This window comes from Puntigrus tetrazona, chromosome 2, assembly GCF_018831695.1.
Source record: "Puntigrus tetrazona isolate hp1 chromosome 2, ASM1883169v1, whole genome shotgun sequence".
NCBI lineage: Eukaryota > Metazoa > Chordata > Actinopteri > Cypriniformes > Cyprinidae > Puntigrus > Puntigrus tetrazona.
In genome coordinates, this window is record NC_056700.1 from 23,783,495 (window position 1) to 23,800,817 (window position 17,323).

Here is a 17,323-nt window from a genome sequence, read left to right on the forward strand (position 1 = left end):
AGTATTTGCTGTCTATGAAACAAAAGTATTCATGTTTTATCATCGCACTGTTTTGTCGATTTAAAAGATTAATGTAAACGAGACTTTACGTTTTTATTCAAATAGAAAAAAGACAACCCATAGGTCTACACGAGATGCAAGCATAATGAAAAATATTAAATATCTATTCAATGCGTTTAACAACACGTCATAAAGGTAAAACGTCATAAAGAAGTGCGATTCGCTCTCTGACGTAGCAGCCTTTATGAATATTATACTTTGACCTAAATGTGCAGTACATTTTTCAGTAGCGATGGATGTTCAATTTTAGCACCTTTTTGCTTTACATTCATGTGTACCTTCATAGACGGCCTCAGAATAAAGCACTGGTGATGGCCCACAGAAAATTAGTTTTTTTTTTTTTTTTTATTATGTCATGCATTAAAACGACCTGTCAGCCTTTCAGATTGTCTTTGCCACTTATTTTTCAATTTCTACTTGATCCTTTAATAAAATCAAAGACAAACAATGAGCTGTCGCTCTTTATATTGCTCACAAACATCTGTCAGCCTCAATATAGGTGACAAGATGTAATTTCTTAAGTGAACAACTTTAATACTTCAATTTGCTTTCTTAATACTAAACACCATTCCACGCCTAGAAAACCTTTTTGAAAGCTTATTTCTGATTGTATTCTGTAATTTTCACAATATCAAGGTTCAACTTTTTTCCAAGCAAAAAATACATGAGCTGGTTCCAATTTAAAAACTGCAGTGAAATTATTGCATTTTATTAACTGCCTCGATTGTTCATCTATCTGTCGTCTGATTTTATTCACTAAACTGTCCTCTAGTCCATGCAGGTTCACAGGGCGGGTTGGTTTACAGTGCCCAGACAAAGGCAAGGCCGTTGATTGGTTACCAGTCAGTCCATTCACATGTAAATCAGCTCTCATAAATGTCCCCCTTCAATCGCCCACTTTGCACAGTATATGTAGTGCTTGTTAGCACAGACTTTTGTCTCGAACTGAACCCGCCGACCATCTGCCCCCCATTCAGGCGTCCTCTCAGCGGTCTCTATACTGCAGCAATATGGCCCCTGCGTCCCGCAACAACAGACACGAGGAGGACTATTTCGGAATAAAAGACAGAAAGGTACGCAACGCGTCTTTTTAATCCCGCACGCAAAAAGTTTATCGACGCTTTCCACGAGTTAAACGCGCTCTCTCTCTCTCCCTCTTCAGACGAGGAAGCCGCTGGTGGAGAAAAAGAGACGCGCCCGCATCAATGAAAGTTTACAGGAGCTGAGGCTACTGCTAGCCGACCCGGATGTAAGTTTATTCAGCGCTTCTTCGAGCGTCCGTACAGCGCAGAGAGCGTCTTAACCCCGCCGTCTATCGCTTTGTTTTAGGCGCAGGTGAAAATGGAGAACGCCGAGGTGTTGGAAATGACCGTGAAGCGCGTGGAAAGTATCCTGCAAAACAAAGCGAAAGGTAAGGAGAGCCGTTGTCGAGTTTCACACAGGCTCGCGTTAAAAACAAACCAAAAAAAAAAACCCAGCCCGAGTCGCACTATTTGGGTCATGACGTCACGCCGCTTTTTCTCCTCCGCAGAAGCTGACAGCGTGAACCGCGAAGCCAACGAGCGCTTCGCCGCGGGATACATCCAGTGCATGCACGAGGTGCACACCTTCGTGTCCAGCTGCCCGGGAATCGACGCGACCATCGCCGCCGACCTGCTCAACCACCTGCTCGAATGCATGCCTCTGAACGACGAGGATCGCTTTCAGGACATCCTGTCAGATCTCCTGTCGGACTCTAGTAACTGTGGCACTTGGCCCGGCGACAGGAGCGCGGTCAGCGGCGGCTCTTCGGTCTTGTCCCCGGCCCCCTCCACCACCTCCAGCGACGACCTTTGCTCCGACCTGGATGACACGGACACCGAGCACAGCCGAGTCTCGGTGGACGCCGGGGAGCAAGCGCCGGGCGCGCCGACCGCGTATCTCTCCAAGTCCATGTGGAGACCTTGGTAGACAGATCCCAGCTGATTCACGAACAGTCTATTTTTAGTTTAGAGCTATATAAACACGCAATAGTCCAGGAGCACCTTTACGATAGTCCATAGGAATAGGGCAGCTGCAACGTTTTATGTCATTTGTGACCCTGGACCACAAAAACATTACCTGGAAGCTGAACACACGAGCTTTCCATTGACGTATGGTTTGTTAGGACGCTATTTTGAAAATCTGAGGGTGCAAAAAAAAGTTGTCCAAATAATATCACAGTTGGAAATTCACAAAACATCTTCACGGAACGTGATCTCCACTTGCTATCCTAAGGATTTTGGGCATAAAAGAAATATCTATACTTTTGACCCAATGCATTGTTGGCTATTGCTACAAACATACCTGTGCGACTCACGTTTTGTTGGACCAGGTTCACATTTGTCACCGACCTGTGGATACCCCTCAGAAGCTCTTCTTGGCGCGACAACGCGCATTTCAGTTCAGTTTCACACAAAAGTTCGTGTTTTTATTTAATTGTTTTTGTATAAGCTAAGTTAAAACAACGCGCGTAAGGATAAATAATATTTCTAGGGAGCGTCTTCCCGTCTCTAATTATTGTAGGCTAGGGTGTAAATATTTCAATGTCGTGGCTGTAGATATAGATCTCTGACATTGTGTGTCATTATGAAGTGATTTCGAAATAAATGTAAATCTCAGATGTACTGACGTCTAATGTGTTTAATATGTGACCGATTTCAATAAAACCTTTTGATTGTAATCACGTGTTTTCTTATGTTTTACGGTAACGCGCTTTTAAAAGCCGGGAGCAGATGTTATGCAGTTCTTAGGCAGTTGCAATTGCTTTGATGAAATAACCAGCGTGTGCAACCCGTTTTATCACACCCTTTCTATTATTTCTGGACGTGTGAATGTCCGCTTCGGGTGTTCTGGCCCTCCAAACGTGTTAAACGTAACGCCTCGTTCACGGTTAACCATCAGCGCGGACACAATGCCTTGCGCTACAAGGGGTCGTGTGGTGCTGTGGTAGACTACGTGTTACCGGTCAAGTCTGTCGCTAAAAATAAGCGAAGCAAAAATTGATGTTGGCGGTTTAGATTTAATAATAGCATTTTGGCGGCAACTAAGGTTAATAAGCCCCGCGAGGCCGGTTTCCGCGACCTTTGATCAATTAATAGTCCTATTTTAAAGACTGTTCAGTCTGATCATACAAAAAAGAAACTATGTTTAGTATTGAAATGTAGACGTGCAAAAATTAAGTTACTTTTCAAGGGGGCGGGTTGACGACCCGCGTTGCATAAAATAGGCTAACAGCCGTTAAAAAGGTACACGTAGCCAATATCTTAACTGTTTAGTGACCACTAAAGGTCACTATGTATCTGTACTCTGTATCGAGCCTGCTATGACTAAAAAGACAAGTAAAATTCACTGTTTGCTTAACAGACGCTCGTTAGGCTTTTAATAACGTTAACCAGGGGCTGCGTCAAATATTCGCGGGGTTTTCAATCACGACAAAAAAAGAGTTAAGTTACCAAGTTAGTCCCTTTAAACATAAAAAAGGGTCTATAACAAACATTTCCTACCGCAAAACAATTTGGAGGTTTATTTTTAAAAGCCTGGGCGGTTAACTGTGACAAACTGTCCAAGGTCTGCGACTGACTGAAAACGTCTGAATAATGTCTTATTTAAAAAAAAAAAAACAGCCTACGCGACCGAGTCGTTTAAATAGATAACTAACCAGAGTAGTTTATGATCCGCTCAGCGTCTTAGTTTATATAAATCATCGGTTTTTCGTTTGATGTGAACGCGTATTAACTCTTTCAAATCCACACGTGATGTTCGCAGACTGTTGACAGGTTGTATTACCGCCGTTTCCATCGGACCGGGGCCGGATTTCGGCGTCTTAAGGTTGTTGTCTTGGTAGGAGGCCTGAAGGACCCATTCACACCTTGTGCTCAAATTGGCTCAGGTGTGAAGGAGAGGAACTAGCGCGCCTTTCATGTGTGGAGACACAGACCCCTGTCTGGCCGAGTAGAGTCTTACCACATGAAGGGAAGCTGTGCGTCGGATGTGCGCTGTATAATAATAAAAAACTGCTGTAACGGTCGTCTGACTTTGAACATATGGCGCAGAAAAGGGCCCCCTCTGCTCCAACGGTCCATTTGCGCAGGACTGACCTGTACTATATATATATATATATATATATATATATATATATATATATATATATATATATATATATATATATATATATATATTTGTTTTTAATTTTATTATTATTTTGTTATACAAATAATCTATATACATAACTTATTTGTATGAAAAAACTAATAATAAAACTAAAAACAATCAAAAAAAAAAAAAAAAAAAAATATATATATATATATATATATATATATATATATATATATATATATATATATATATATATATAGCTATGGCTAGATATAATTTAGATTTTTTTTTTTTTTTAAAAGAATTTTAATCTTTTTACTTGAATTTATATACGATTTATTTAAAGCAACATGTTCTATCAAAACATGCTTTATAGACAGAATTGTCAACTTTGACTCAAACCCAAGATTGATCGTCTGTTTGCACATTGCACAAGCTTCACAATCAGGGCTATTTAAATTCCAGTTTTGTGTATTTCACGTTCACGCATATGAAAATGTGTTGCAAAAATGCAGCGGTACATTTAAGGAAATGTATATGCATTTATTTTCACAATATGAAGCGCACAGGCATTTTAATGCTAATCTGAATTATTTACCAACAAGCGGTTTAATTCTTCTAACCTCGCGCATACACTGTATTATACATTTAACTAAAAGAAATACACAAAAAACAGAGTCGTTTCTAAAAAATAGACTTTAATTCAAATACACTTCAGCATGAAGGAACACCGTATATGAACAAGTTTGTAAGTGATAGAGCACAAACACATTTATTCACAACGTGGGCTAAAAGGTTTTTTCCTCGCCATTGAAAACTTAATTTTCGAGCTGACCTCCACATTAGTGTTTTAGTTATTTAAAACACAGACCTTTGAACGTGATATTGACATCTCATTCTGCCCATATGGTCCTAATAAGGTGCCTTTGTGCTGGGGATTTATGGTCGTTGTGGTCATACAGCAGGCTTTGACAGGTTTAGACGTCTGTCTGTGTAGATTCAATCTAGGGCTTATAAAAGAGGAGAAATTTAACACTGGCGTACTACATCGCAACAGGTCATCAGACATCCAGCCTGAACGAGACAACAGCACCTAAACTCTTCAGCTTGAAATACTTTACACGTAATTTCTCCCAATGCAACGAGTGCATTGCATTAGGTTCTCAACGTTCACTATCTGATCAGATAAGCTGCAAAGGCTAAAGCAAAAAGTGACGTGACTAAGTTATTGTGGTTTGTGCCAATTACGCAGAGCACGTTCCATCCGTCTCAGTTCAATAAATAATACTTCCGCTCACGAACTACAAGTCCTCCGTGTTAAATTGTGAATATGAAAGGATATCATATAACGTATCCAACAACACAACTAACAAACACCATAAGAACTGTTTCAAGAGCTTATACACCTATTCAAATGAGAGAGAGAAAAAAAACATATAAAATAGTTTCTTTAAAAAAAAAAGGTTTCAAGAAGAAATAAGTTAGTACGTGTTTATGCACGTCAAGGGAAAAACTGTCAGGGAAACACTGGAAAGGAAATAGTATTCCTTAATATTAAAATCTAACAGTAATGGTCATTGAACAGCTCAGAGTCTGGCTTTAGAGACAGTTTAGACTGTCTGGAAATAATTCATTCACTCCCGATTTATTCTCTCACTCATTCGTGTATTTACACATCTGTACATATTCACACAAACACATTCATTCACACAGACAAGCGACAGAACGAGTCTTCGTGAAGGTCCGAGGCCGCGGCAGGAGCATTTTTCCATGCTTAAATGTCCGCTTTGTCTGTTCAGACGAGGTCTGTATTCTTACGGGTGGAGGAGGGGTTCAGTTCAAGTGACAGGACCGGGACAGCCATGTGTTTCTGAGTGTGTGGCGTCTCCGCTGCTATTGGCCGGAGGCGCCGTGATGTCATTGTTTTCGGTCTCTCCCATGTGCAGATCCGGTGGATCCTCTTCTGTCAGGGTTTCACTGATCTCTTCACAGCCGACACACGCCTGCAGACGAACACTCTTATTAGTTTGAAACTTCTTAATGTGAAGTAGCCTGTATTCTACAATAAAAAAACGGACGTCATCCACCTGGAGCTGACTAGATAGAATTTACGAGAGAGAGAGAGAGAGAATTTCATTTTTGGTCTAATTTTATTTTTGATTATAAACAAATTAATTAATTAAAATTTTAGATGACATTTTACCAACTTAATATTTAAATTAATTTATAATTAAATGAATTGCACATGCTGCGTGTTTAATTTTAATTCTTATTATTTTAAAAAAATAGTGACCCTGGACCACAAAACCAGTCATAATGGGCAAATTTTTGAAACTGATATCTGTACATGTATATATGTATGCTTATTAAGACAAAACAATATTTGGATGAGAAACAAATCTGGAATCTGGGAAAGAAAAAAAAATCTAAATAAAATAAAATCTAAATACTGGAAAAATGGCTTTTATATTTGTCCAAATTAAGTTCTTAGCCATGCATATTACTAATACATTTTTTTAAATAAAATTAAAAGAAATAAAAGAAAAGAAAAATCTATAATTTTGACGTAAGACCGGTTTTGTGGCCCAGGGTCACACATATGTATAAAATAAAATGCAAACACATTCAAACTCAAATATCAGCACTACTTTTCAGAAGTGTGGTCAATACTTTTATTTAGCATTAAATTGTTAATCGTTTTATTAAACGTTAAACGGTTATCAACACTGCTATTGTTTCTGTAAATAAATATTTCTTGAGCACAAAGCATATTATAATTATTTCTAATTATTCACAGAAGACTGGAGTAATGACGCTGAAAATTTAGCTTTGCATCGCATGAATGATTACATTAAAAATTAATTACATTTACAATTAATAAAAAATATTTCACAATATTTTTCTGTACTTTTGTGGTGTATAGTGTCCCTGCAAGTTACCTTGACATCGATGGCTTTGGGCAGCCCACCTCTTCTCATCCAGGGATGTACTTCCACCAACTCTCTCTTCTGCTCTTCTGTAAAGCGCGGCTGACTTTTCTGCATCTGTCGCAACTTCTCCCTGTCCTCCCTCAGAACCTTCTGGATGTCACTGCAAAAGGGAAAAAGATGTTTGTAATTTAGCATCCAACAGTCAGCATCTGTAAATATTCTCATGGCATTGTGTTTGACTATCTGCAAATAAATATAAATATATATAAATATATAAATAAAATCGCAGCAAAAGAGACTTTCCAGAACACATTTGCATGCACATTCATGACTACATGAAAAATATTTACACATTTCTATTAGTGCTGTCAAATGATAAATCATGAGTAATCACATCCAAAATAAAGGTTTGTCTGTGTTATGTCATGAAGTGTATATATGAAAACACGCACATACAATACATCTATATAGAAAGAAAAAAATATTTTAATTTTTAATTTTTTTATTATAAGATTTATTATGTAAACTATTTTTTATTTTGGATATGATTAATGGGTTATTAATCATTTGACAGCACAAATGTCAAGCTGACAGGAAGGTAAAAGACTTCCTCTTCTAGACCTTCTAGACCTTATAGTAGACACTTTGTTTCACCAGCTCAAACACGGTATAGAGTGGATTACAGCTGACATGACTAGCACTCTACAGAGGGTAGGAATGAGGGTTGGTTACTGTTAAGCGGCTTTACTAGTAGGGGAGGGGGCGTCTATTTCTCTTCTCTCCGCCCACTCACCGAGATGGTAACTGGTATGACATCATAACATCTTCGTCCACGTTAGCCATGAGCAGCCACAGTGGGTCCTGCAGTACATACTTGATCAGGCTCTCACTCCTATCCAACGCCAGCGACCCCGAGCCCGAACCGGAGCCTTGCCCCTTGGCCTTATGGGATTTCTGGGAAGAATCCACACTGCCGAAGTAGTTACTGCTGTTGTTGCTGCTTCCTGAGAAAGAAAGAAACAAAAAACAAAAACGCAGGTTTAAAACCTGAACATGTATTGAGGAAGTGAGAAAAACGTTCTTGTTTATTGTGGGTTCAGAATATGAGGTTCTCCCTCTTTTGGGATTTATTTCTGTTTAATTAAGGATGTTTGGTACAGATCTGACCGTCAGACTTATAAAACAGTATAGTTATAAATATCTGATTTGTATCTAAATATCTGTATCCTTCCATGGCAAATACAGTCAAATAATACATTTAATAATGTTTATTGACAAAATCGTTAATAGTGTATTTCAGGTTTTGCTTATTATTTCGGATTCTTTACTAAATTTAAAACAACTTATATAATATAAACTTATCTAATATCTACATGATAAAGGTAACATTCCATTGCTTTAATCAAATGCATTGATATTTACATTTCAATTTAAAAGTTTGTGGTCTAACTATTGACTATTGCATTTATTTGATTAAAAATACAGTTAAAATTGTGAAATATCATTGCAGTTTAAAATAACCACTTTCTATTTACATATTTTAAAATGTAATTTAGTCCTGTTTACTTCAGTCTTCAGTGTCACATGATCCTTTAGAAATTATTTACTATTCTGATTTGCTGCACAAGATATATTTCTGATTATTGTCAATGAGGAAAACAGTCATGCTGCTTCATATATTTGCGGAAAACCATATGAAAGATTTTTACAGGATTTTTTGATGAATAGAATGTGTTTAATTAGCCTGGAGTAGTACGCTGAAATTTGCACGCTTCAATGGACAGATCTGAAATAAATAGGATACGGTAAAGATCTTGAAACTCACCAGTTCTGCTGGCAGACCCGCCGCTAGCAGACGTCCCGCAGCCGTTGGACCCAGAGCCCATGGAGCCTGAGGTGGCCGAGCCAGTGCCTGATCGAGAGTCTTCTGGGAGAATGTCCAAAAGGTCACTGGATGATGAGAACGCATCGCTGTGCTGACCGTCGACCGGTGACCCTACATCCTAAATAAACAAGAAAAAAAAAACAGCACATGATGAAATATATATTTTTATATATCCAATGAATACAGCTTTTCCAATACCAAACCAGTTAAATCACTTTGAATGTAAATGCCTTAAATTTACATGTAAGCCCTAAGATAACTATTTCAAAGAAACGCATTCTCACGTCCATAAAATTCATGGTTATTCGATTGTTAATTTCTATCTGCTGCATATCAGTTGTATACAAAAATTATTTACTAAATTATCAAAATATCCCAAAATAACCTCTTAGCTCAATGCAAAAAAAAAAAAAACCCTTTTATACATGGTTTGTAGTGTTACGAGAAAAATTTTGATTTATTTATTTTTTTATTATATTTTATTTATAAAATACATAACATAATATCCAAAAAGGAATCCTAAATAATTTAGCATGCATAATAAAAACCTAATGTAAATAAATATTTATTCAGAATTTATTGCTATTATTTAAAATATAGAAGTGTGACATCCTATAATTTTGAAAACTTTTTGGATTATTTTTTATTTATTATAACGCATTTTTTCATACAGATGTTACTTGTGCAATAATAATAGTGTTTTTTTTGTATGCTTAAAGTCTAATGTAAAGAAACCAAATTTTTCAGATGCATGTGTTTCATAGCTAAAATATATTATATACACATTTATTGTTATATTTTTTAAAATAGAGATATTACTTTTGCAAAAATAATCATGCTATAATTTTGTAGTCTAATGTGAATGCACCAACATGTAGACCAGTGGTTCCCAACCTTTTCTTGTTTGAGGCACCCTTGGAAAGCCTTTCAAAAGTTCCCGGCACCCTTATAAGGAAATAGATATTTAAAATCTCTGTAGCTTTTTTATTATTATTTATTTATTTGTTTCATTTCGAGAGTTTGCATGCAACAACACCTTATACCTAGTCCTAGATGATATGAGAATACTGTTTACACTGATTCTGCCTTAATAAAAAAAATTTTTGGCGGCACCCTCAAAAGATCTCACGGCACCCCTTAGTGCCGAGGCACACCGGTTGGGAACCACTGATGTAGACAGTCTTGCTTAAAAAAAAAAAAAAAAAAAGCAAACACTACCACCTGTTGGTCAAACCAAAGCTTTGCTTTGGGGTTTTTCTGTATTGAGAGTGTGTTGTTTGAATACTTTCAGACAAAATGAAAGAATAAGATGTGAGAGTAAGTAAAGTACTAAAAAAAAACAAAAAAACCCACAGTGGTTAAAAACACACTGTAGTAAGATTTCGCACCTGTGAAACATCCTTGTGGGTTTTAGCTTGGCCAGCCCTGATTCCTGTTTTCTCCACACTACTGCTGCAGTTGGCCTGTGGTACACCAGAAGGCGCTGTGCTCTCCTGTCTCTCAGCACAACGCTGAGTCTCTTCTAACTGCAACAGGTTGAGCTGCAAAGGCGAGCTGCAGCGCGACTGGAACAAAGGAGGAGACGGCGGCCCGCCTCCGCCCAACGACTGAGGGGTGGGGCTTCGTGAAGGCTCCTCCCTCAGCCCGGGCTCTGGCGGTTTGGGGGGCTCCTCGGGGCACGCGAACGGAAACGGCTGCGGCGGGAATGGAGTCTGTGGGGTAAAGGGGTTCTGGGGGGCGAACTGGGTCTGTATGGTGAACGTGGACTGTGGAGGGAATGGGGACTGTGCGGTAAAACTAGTCTGAGGCTGAAAGGTGGGCTGTGCTGGGAAACTTCCTTGCTTGGGGTAAAAGGGCTGCCTTGGAGCGCCGCCCATCTGCGGGAACATGTAGTTGGGCAGCACCAGCGCCACCATGGGTGTGACCAGAGGAGCCGAATACGGGGTCTGGATGGGCTGCATGGGAATGTGCGGGTCCTGGCTGCACTGGCTCTCGCCGAAGCCTGATAGCGGAGCATCTACCCTGGGCTGCATGCTGCCGGCTCCCGGGTACATCTGCAGAGGGTATGCGGGCATCACAGCTGGATAGGCGATGGGGAAGGTGGACTGGGATGTGTCCGAGGGAGACCAGGAGGTCTGGTTGAGGCCCTGCAGCTGAGGTCTGGGTGGAGGTCTGCGGCCTGAAGGAGTGCTGTCAGAAGATTCGTTTGGCTTGATGCGCTTGGACTTGGTCTTCTTGTTACGACCCCGGCGAGTCCCTGTGGTTTCCTGTGCGCCGCCACCACCCTGCTTACAAGAGCGAGCGGTGGGAACAGCTGCAGAAAAACACAGGAAGCTGTTAGCGACTTGTATTGTGTAAAGACTACTTTAAGCATTTAAAAAAAAAAATGCAAATAATACAAATATTATTTATTATTTAATATTTGGAATTAATAACTAATAAATAATTGATAACCATTAAATACAATATTAAAAAGAAGTTATATGCACCGTTATTTTACTTCATAATATTTTTCTGTAAAAAAGTATATTATAATTATTATTGGTAATTATAATGATAATTTTGCATGATAAAATTTGCAATAGTGATAGATGTCTTATTTTCATAGTCATTTTTTACAGTATATTTATTATAAATTATTCTTTATGTTATTTTGTTACTTTACATAATTGTACTCATATACACAAGTATTATATATATATTTTTTTATTATTGCTATTATTATGATTATTATTTACATTATTACTCTTTTCAAAATTAACATAAATGTAAATCATGTTATGAATTAAAAAACGTATAAACTTATTCTTAGCCATATGCAAGGATGCTCTATTATGATAATCATCTGTAATTGTTATCGCTTATAATTATCACAATAATAAATAAAAACGAAATAAAATAAATAATTCGTACCTTTATTTTACTTTTGTAATAAGTCCCTGTAAAAATGTATATAAAAATAAGAATTTAACTTAAAGAATAAATGTATAACTACGATACTAATATTTATTGCGTGCCTTTTTTATTTTCGGTTTATAAGAATTTTCATTACATATTTGGGATAATGCTGGGCACATGTTGTTTTCCCAAATGTGCATTAATGCGCATAAATACAGTGCCGTGCAGCTTTTAAAATTCAAGTTTAGACTTAAATCTTCCTCACCCTCAGATGCCACTTGTCCTTTCTGTCTCTCCAGATAGAGGGAGCAGTCGGCTTTGAAAGCGTGCACACCTCGCAGCTCTCTGAAGCGGTTGAGGAACGCCTGCTCTTCCTTCTGGGTGTGCGCCGCCAGAACCTGCTTGGTCAGGCCCAGTTTCTTGTAAGCCTCTCGCTCCTGATTGTGCGGCGAGATCGCGGCCGGAGGAACAGCGAGACCCTGAGCTTCTGTGCCTTCAGCGCTGGGGACATCCTCGATGATCTCTGCAATGAACAAAACAAGACGTTTAACTACGAGCTCAACGTTCCCCCAAAACACAGGTGAGACGACCAGCACTTGTTTACGGGCTGCATCCAGGCCTTTTCAACTTTATCTCATGCATGATGGGATGGGAATCAGGGGAAAATGCTAGAAGGATGCATACATTCCTGAAGCCCTGCCAGGGTGATCTGCACCTTTATTTTAATCATCAACTCAATCAAATGGCTTGGCAATCAATTTTTTTGTCCCTATGTCATGGGAAGAATTTACTAACTTTGAAGTTTGGAAGAGAATTCTTGCTTTGGAGAGATGGGTCTTGTTGAGGATACGACTAAAACAAAAAAGGTTTTTTTTACCAAGGAACAGACAAAACACATACAGCTCTAATATAGACACAGATAAGTTAGATAAACCTTGTGAGCTGCATAGGTAGCATTTTATTATTTTTCTGTATTACTGGATTTAACACCGTTATTATTATTTTAAGCAAATATTAAAACAGATATCCATTTAGTATCTTTTTTATCCTTTTTGATTTTTTATTAGGACAAAATAATACTGATTTGCAATAGAATTTATAGCATGAAAATAACAGCAAATATCTGTTTATAATTATTATTATTATTATATAGATATAATATTTTATTATAGTGGAAATGACTAGAAACTATTTATAATTTATAGTATAATTAATGTTAAGTATATCATTTATTTATACATTTAAAAATAAATATTGATATTTGTAATATATTATTATTATTTAATTACGTTATAAAATGTATTATTTATTAATTATACATCTTATTACACCAAATTAATTAGAAAAAATAATTGAACATATATAATGTAACGAAAATCAATATTTTTACAATAATTATATAATACTACGAGTTATCAAACATATAACAATTTTTTTTTACATTTATGTATTAAGAACTTTTTTAAAATCAACAATTACAGATAATTCGATAATTTTTATATTTTCAAATGCAAATAAATGCCCAGTTTTTCCTATTGTGCGATATATATATACAGTATATTAATGCTCAGGATCATATTGTTAATGGAACTAAAAAGATTTTCTATGCAGGCGACATACATCACGGCAGCTCACTAGGTTTTTTAATGGAAATGTTATTTATAAGAACAGATAGACAGGAAAGAAAGACAGACAGACTGACAGACATACACATATACGGATATACGGAATAAATCATTTTACCTTTCTTGTCTCCTACGTGTACAATGGTGCTGCTGTAGCTGCACTGGCTGGTGATGGACACCACGCTTTCCGGTTTGCTGGGCAGCGCGAGCGGAGTCAGAGACTGGCTCACTACACCAGAGCCTGGAGGCTTCTTGGACACATCTAATGATGACAGACCCGGTTGATCCTTTAGATGGCCGGCCTCTGAACACAGAGACAATGCAGAAGAAACAGGAGGGTTCAGAACTGATGTAATTACAGGGATTAACAACCAAAATGGCCTGATAAGCAAAAACAACAATGTATAGTCGTTTTCATGCTTTGCAGACTTGGTTATGTCTGATTTCTCTCTGGAAGAAGTGAATAGAATTTTTTTCATTTGAAAAATACATTTGGAGAGTAGGTTTTTTTTTTTCCAGTACCTTCAGACACTTGCATGGAGCTCTCAGCACCTCTCTGTTTGTCTTCATCCGAGTTTGAGGATGTCGTGTTTGAGGAAGATTGGCACTTTCTCTTCACTGTAATGGGAACGTTACAGCTCTCCAAATACCTGATGGAGAGAGGAAAAAAGGTCATCTTTATTACATTTTTTTGCACCATGACGTTCTTATCATCATGTGGTTTAACACATGTTAAAATTCTATTTATCGCTCTGAAATGCCTCATTTAAAATATCATCAATAAAAATCTCAGTATGCTTGCATTAAATATTAGATAAAAAACACTTAGTCTACTGCATTAAAACTGAGCAGGACATATTTTGCGCCATTCTCCATTGTTTTAGGCTCTAGGCTAAGAATGCAAAATGATAGTGCTGCTGACTTCACATCCTGTGCCACCTAATGTCCTCTGCCCATTCGCAAAAACAAGTTCATTCTTCTTCATGGCACGCTTAGATCAGTTTCTCATGCTCTCTTTGCATCATAGGATCAATAAGTGCATTAAATGTGGCTAAATGAGTCGAGACAGTCTCCGTCCATGCACCATCAGTTTTTACCGTGAGTCATGACGTGACTTTGTGTCTTTGTACCTGATTACGCTGTCCAGGCAGCTAATCTGCTGATAGGAGTAGACGGTCTGGTCTTTAAAGGCCAGCTCCTCTTGCACCGCAGCATGCTGCTCTTCAGGAGACCCTCTCCAGTTCACGGGATACGCAGAATCTTTGGGTCGTACCACTGGAGTTTTCTGTTGAAACTCTGCAGAGAAAATTTGCTTTTCAGACAATTTTGCTTTTAGTTGCCTAGTTTGATTATTACCAGCTGGAATTTAAAGTAATTTATATTCTAAATATACTACATATAAAAAAATATTAAATACCAAAATATTTTGGGATTGTAATATGAAAAAAAAAAAAATCTTTCTAATATGTATATTTGGTGCTCAATAAACATTTCTTGTAAATATTATTTATTACTGTAGTTTTTTAAAAAATAAAAATAATAATAACTCTCTCTCTCATATATATATTCTGCTCAACCTTTTCAGTATAAATAATTTATTTCTTAAAAAAAAATCTGATAAATGGTAGAACTTCTATTCTATCCTATTCTTAAAATTAATAAAAAATACTGAAAATGTGATTATTTTACAGTCTTTTTTATCCTATAAGTGGCAGCCACAGATGTTAAATGTTTTAAAATCACAATTTAAATCACATTTGTAATATTTGTTAGTATAATCTCTCTCCATAATAGGAGCACTAGCCTTCAGACACAGATTTCACAGACTCTGATGACAGATGAGGGTGCACAGACGGCGAAGGATATTGGTACATACTAGTAGGGCTCTTCTTGGACTGCTGCTCCTGGTTTTTCTGCATGTGGACTCCTTTGCAGATCTCCTGAAAGCTCCTCTGAGACATCACACACACATACAAAGACAAATGAATCCACCATTGCCTCCTTGAGTTGTCAATGCATGAATAAAAAAAAGGAGCCATTTTTGATTTGCAAAAATAGCTCCACAGAAAAACCCTGAACTAGAATTTATCATGTGACTCACCGGCTTGGCTCTCCTGCTGTCCTCTTCCTCTTGTCTCTGGCGTGTACCGTTGCCGTTACTTTCACTGGACGACGCCACACTCAGGAGGTGGTCATTACTTCCCAGACTCCCATAGCCGCTCGAACCGTTGTTGTGCACCGGCTACATCACACAAAAACAGTGACTTTTTTTATTTTCTCTCTCTAAAGTCTGGAATTCACACCAACACCAAGAGAATTTAAAACACTAGGCGTTTTAGCCAGCCAACTTTGTAAATGGTTACGGAGAAAAAAGTTTGGCATCATGCACTAAACTACAGTCTCTCTGTTACACAGTCTCTTCAATGAAACAATGAATCGTGTGGTGGGATGTTAAAAGCCTTTTCATGCACATTTCAGGTCCATTAATCATTTTCTTTCCACTGTGAATGAGTTTCCGCACCTGCAGCAGGAGTCTGTGAATTTGCTCAGTGATTTCCTGGATGTCAGAGTCTACAGATTTGCCCTCAGCTGTGGCCGGAGCTGAAAACACATCTTCATTCACCGGACCCCTGGCAGAATAGACAAAATTACAATAACACTACCATTCGACTTATTTCTTCCTATAAGATGTCTTGTATATAATAAACACTGGGCATTATTAGTTTTTTTCTATTCAAATGTATAATAGGGATGCAGAAAAGGGCATTAATATACTTTAGGAATGACTTTTTTGGACGAATATCTTCAATACATCTTATGCACTCACATGCGAACTTTGTGTCTGCCGATGACGAAGGAAACTTTGCGGCTCCAGGGATTGACAAAGCTGGACCAGCTGGTGTCTATGGTGATGTACTCTCCGTTACGAGCGCAGAAGCGGATGGAGTGGTCAAACGGCTGACCAGCATACTGCAGGACTGATGGGAAGAAAAAAAAGATTTTTACATCCAAGAAATCTGCTTAACGTTCTCTCCGAAAGCACCTTCTCATAAAAAGCTAAACATCTCCTTTAATTAACTAAACAGACCGTCCTCTACTTGCAGTCAAGAACGGCTTGACTCACTCTTTCTGTGGATGCCGAGCATGATTGGTCGATCACTTGGATGCAGGTGCAGCAGGACAGGTGTGCCAATTAAATCCTGTGGCAGGTATCCTAGTAATGGAACGGCCCTACAGAAAAATATCACATAACAGTTCTGATTAGTCTAACAACAACTGGCTTTTACCATTGGCTTTAATATGCATGATTATGAGAAATGGAAAAAAGCAGGTGTTGCGTAAAACACACAGTGCTTAAGTTACAAGCTGATCATCATCATGTTCGTCAACACTGAAGCATTAACACCCTCACCTCTCATCCACATCCTGAAACACGCAGCTGGGAGTGTGTGTTGTGGTGAAGATACGTTTGTCAGTGGGGATCCTTGGAGCTGAGAAATAAACATGACAATATTTTACATGAAAAGTGCTTTTGCATATATACATGTGCTACGGAAACTATTTTACAACTCATCATTACTGGAGAAATGATGCTGAAAATTCAGCTTTGCATCACAGGAGTACATTATTTTAATATATATATTCAGAAAACTGTTTTAAATTGCAATAAATAGTATACAATATTACATTTTAATGTATTTGATTAAATAAATGCATCTTTGGTGAACACATTTTTAAGGGTTGTGTATGAAAATACCCTTATTTAAAGAACTAATTGGAAAACATATGTATTTGGCACCAAGAAAAGT

At 37.8% G+C, this 17,323-nt stretch overlaps 2 protein-coding genes across 4 annotated transcripts in view; one reads left to right on the forward strand and one right to left on the reverse strand.

Moving 5' to 3' along the window:
• The first annotated feature begins 229 nt into the window (after positions 1-229).
• Positions 230-2,761, forward strand: hes6 (hes family bHLH transcription factor 6). The gene is made up of 4 exons (XM_043224868.1): positions 230-1,133; positions 1,223-1,309; positions 1,390-1,471; positions 1,592-2,761. The coding sequence occupies exons 1-4, from the start codon at positions 1,071-1,073 to the stop codon at positions 2,008-2,010; spliced, it is 651 nt and encodes a 216-aa protein (XP_043080803.1). The 5' UTR covers positions 230-1,070; the 3' UTR covers positions 2,011-2,761.
• A 2,093-nt stretch (positions 2,762-4,854) lies between these two features.
• per2 (period circadian clock 2) overlaps positions 4,855-17,323 on the reverse strand; it is a 28,809-nt gene continuing 16,340 nt past the window's right edge. The window contains exons 9-24 of one of the 3 annotated variants that reach the window (XM_043224816.1): positions 16,927-17,005; positions 16,639-16,745; positions 16,342-16,492; positions 16,036-16,144; positions 15,616-15,756; positions 15,391-15,466; positions 14,645-14,810; positions 14,037-14,164; positions 13,633-13,818; positions 12,685-12,741; positions 12,155-12,412; positions 10,380-11,305; positions 8,932-9,109; positions 7,981-8,110; positions 7,116-7,266; positions 4,855-6,179 (exon numbers count right to left, since the gene is read on the reverse strand). In XM_043224816.1, the coding sequence (XP_043080751.1) occupies positions 6,015-6,179; positions 7,116-7,266; positions 7,981-8,110; positions 8,932-9,109; positions 10,380-11,305; positions 12,155-12,412; positions 12,685-12,741; positions 13,633-13,818; positions 14,037-14,164; positions 14,645-14,810; positions 15,391-15,466; positions 15,616-15,756; positions 16,036-16,144; positions 16,342-16,492; positions 16,639-16,745; positions 16,927-17,005 (3,008 nt within the window). In that variant the 3' untranslated portion in view covers positions 4,855-6,014. Of the gene's footprint in view, positions 6,180-7,115; positions 7,267-7,899; positions 8,111-8,931; positions 9,110-10,379; positions 11,306-12,154; positions 12,413-12,684; positions 12,742-13,632; positions 13,819-14,036; positions 14,165-14,644; positions 14,811-15,390; positions 15,467-15,615; positions 15,757-16,035; positions 16,145-16,341; positions 16,493-16,638; positions 16,746-16,926; positions 17,006-17,323 lie in introns of all 3 variants that reach the window. The other 2 variants (XM_043224797.1, XM_043224807.1) reach the window with 2 other exon arrangements.

Bases quoted from the DNA above. Each gene is read 5' to 3' on its own strand.
- hes6 (XM_043224868.1), top strand. From the start codon at position 1,071: ATGGCCCCTGCGTCCCGCAACAACAGACACGAGGAGGACTATTTCGGA. The intron at 1,134-1,222 runs GTACGCAACGCG...CTCCCTCTTCAG, and splicing joins TCGGAATAAAAGACAGAAAG to ACGAGGAAGCCGCTGGTGGA. The intron at 1,310-1,389 runs GTAAGTTTATTC...GCTTTGTTTTAG, and splicing joins TACTGCTAGCCGACCCGGAT to GCGCAGGTGAAAATGGAGAA.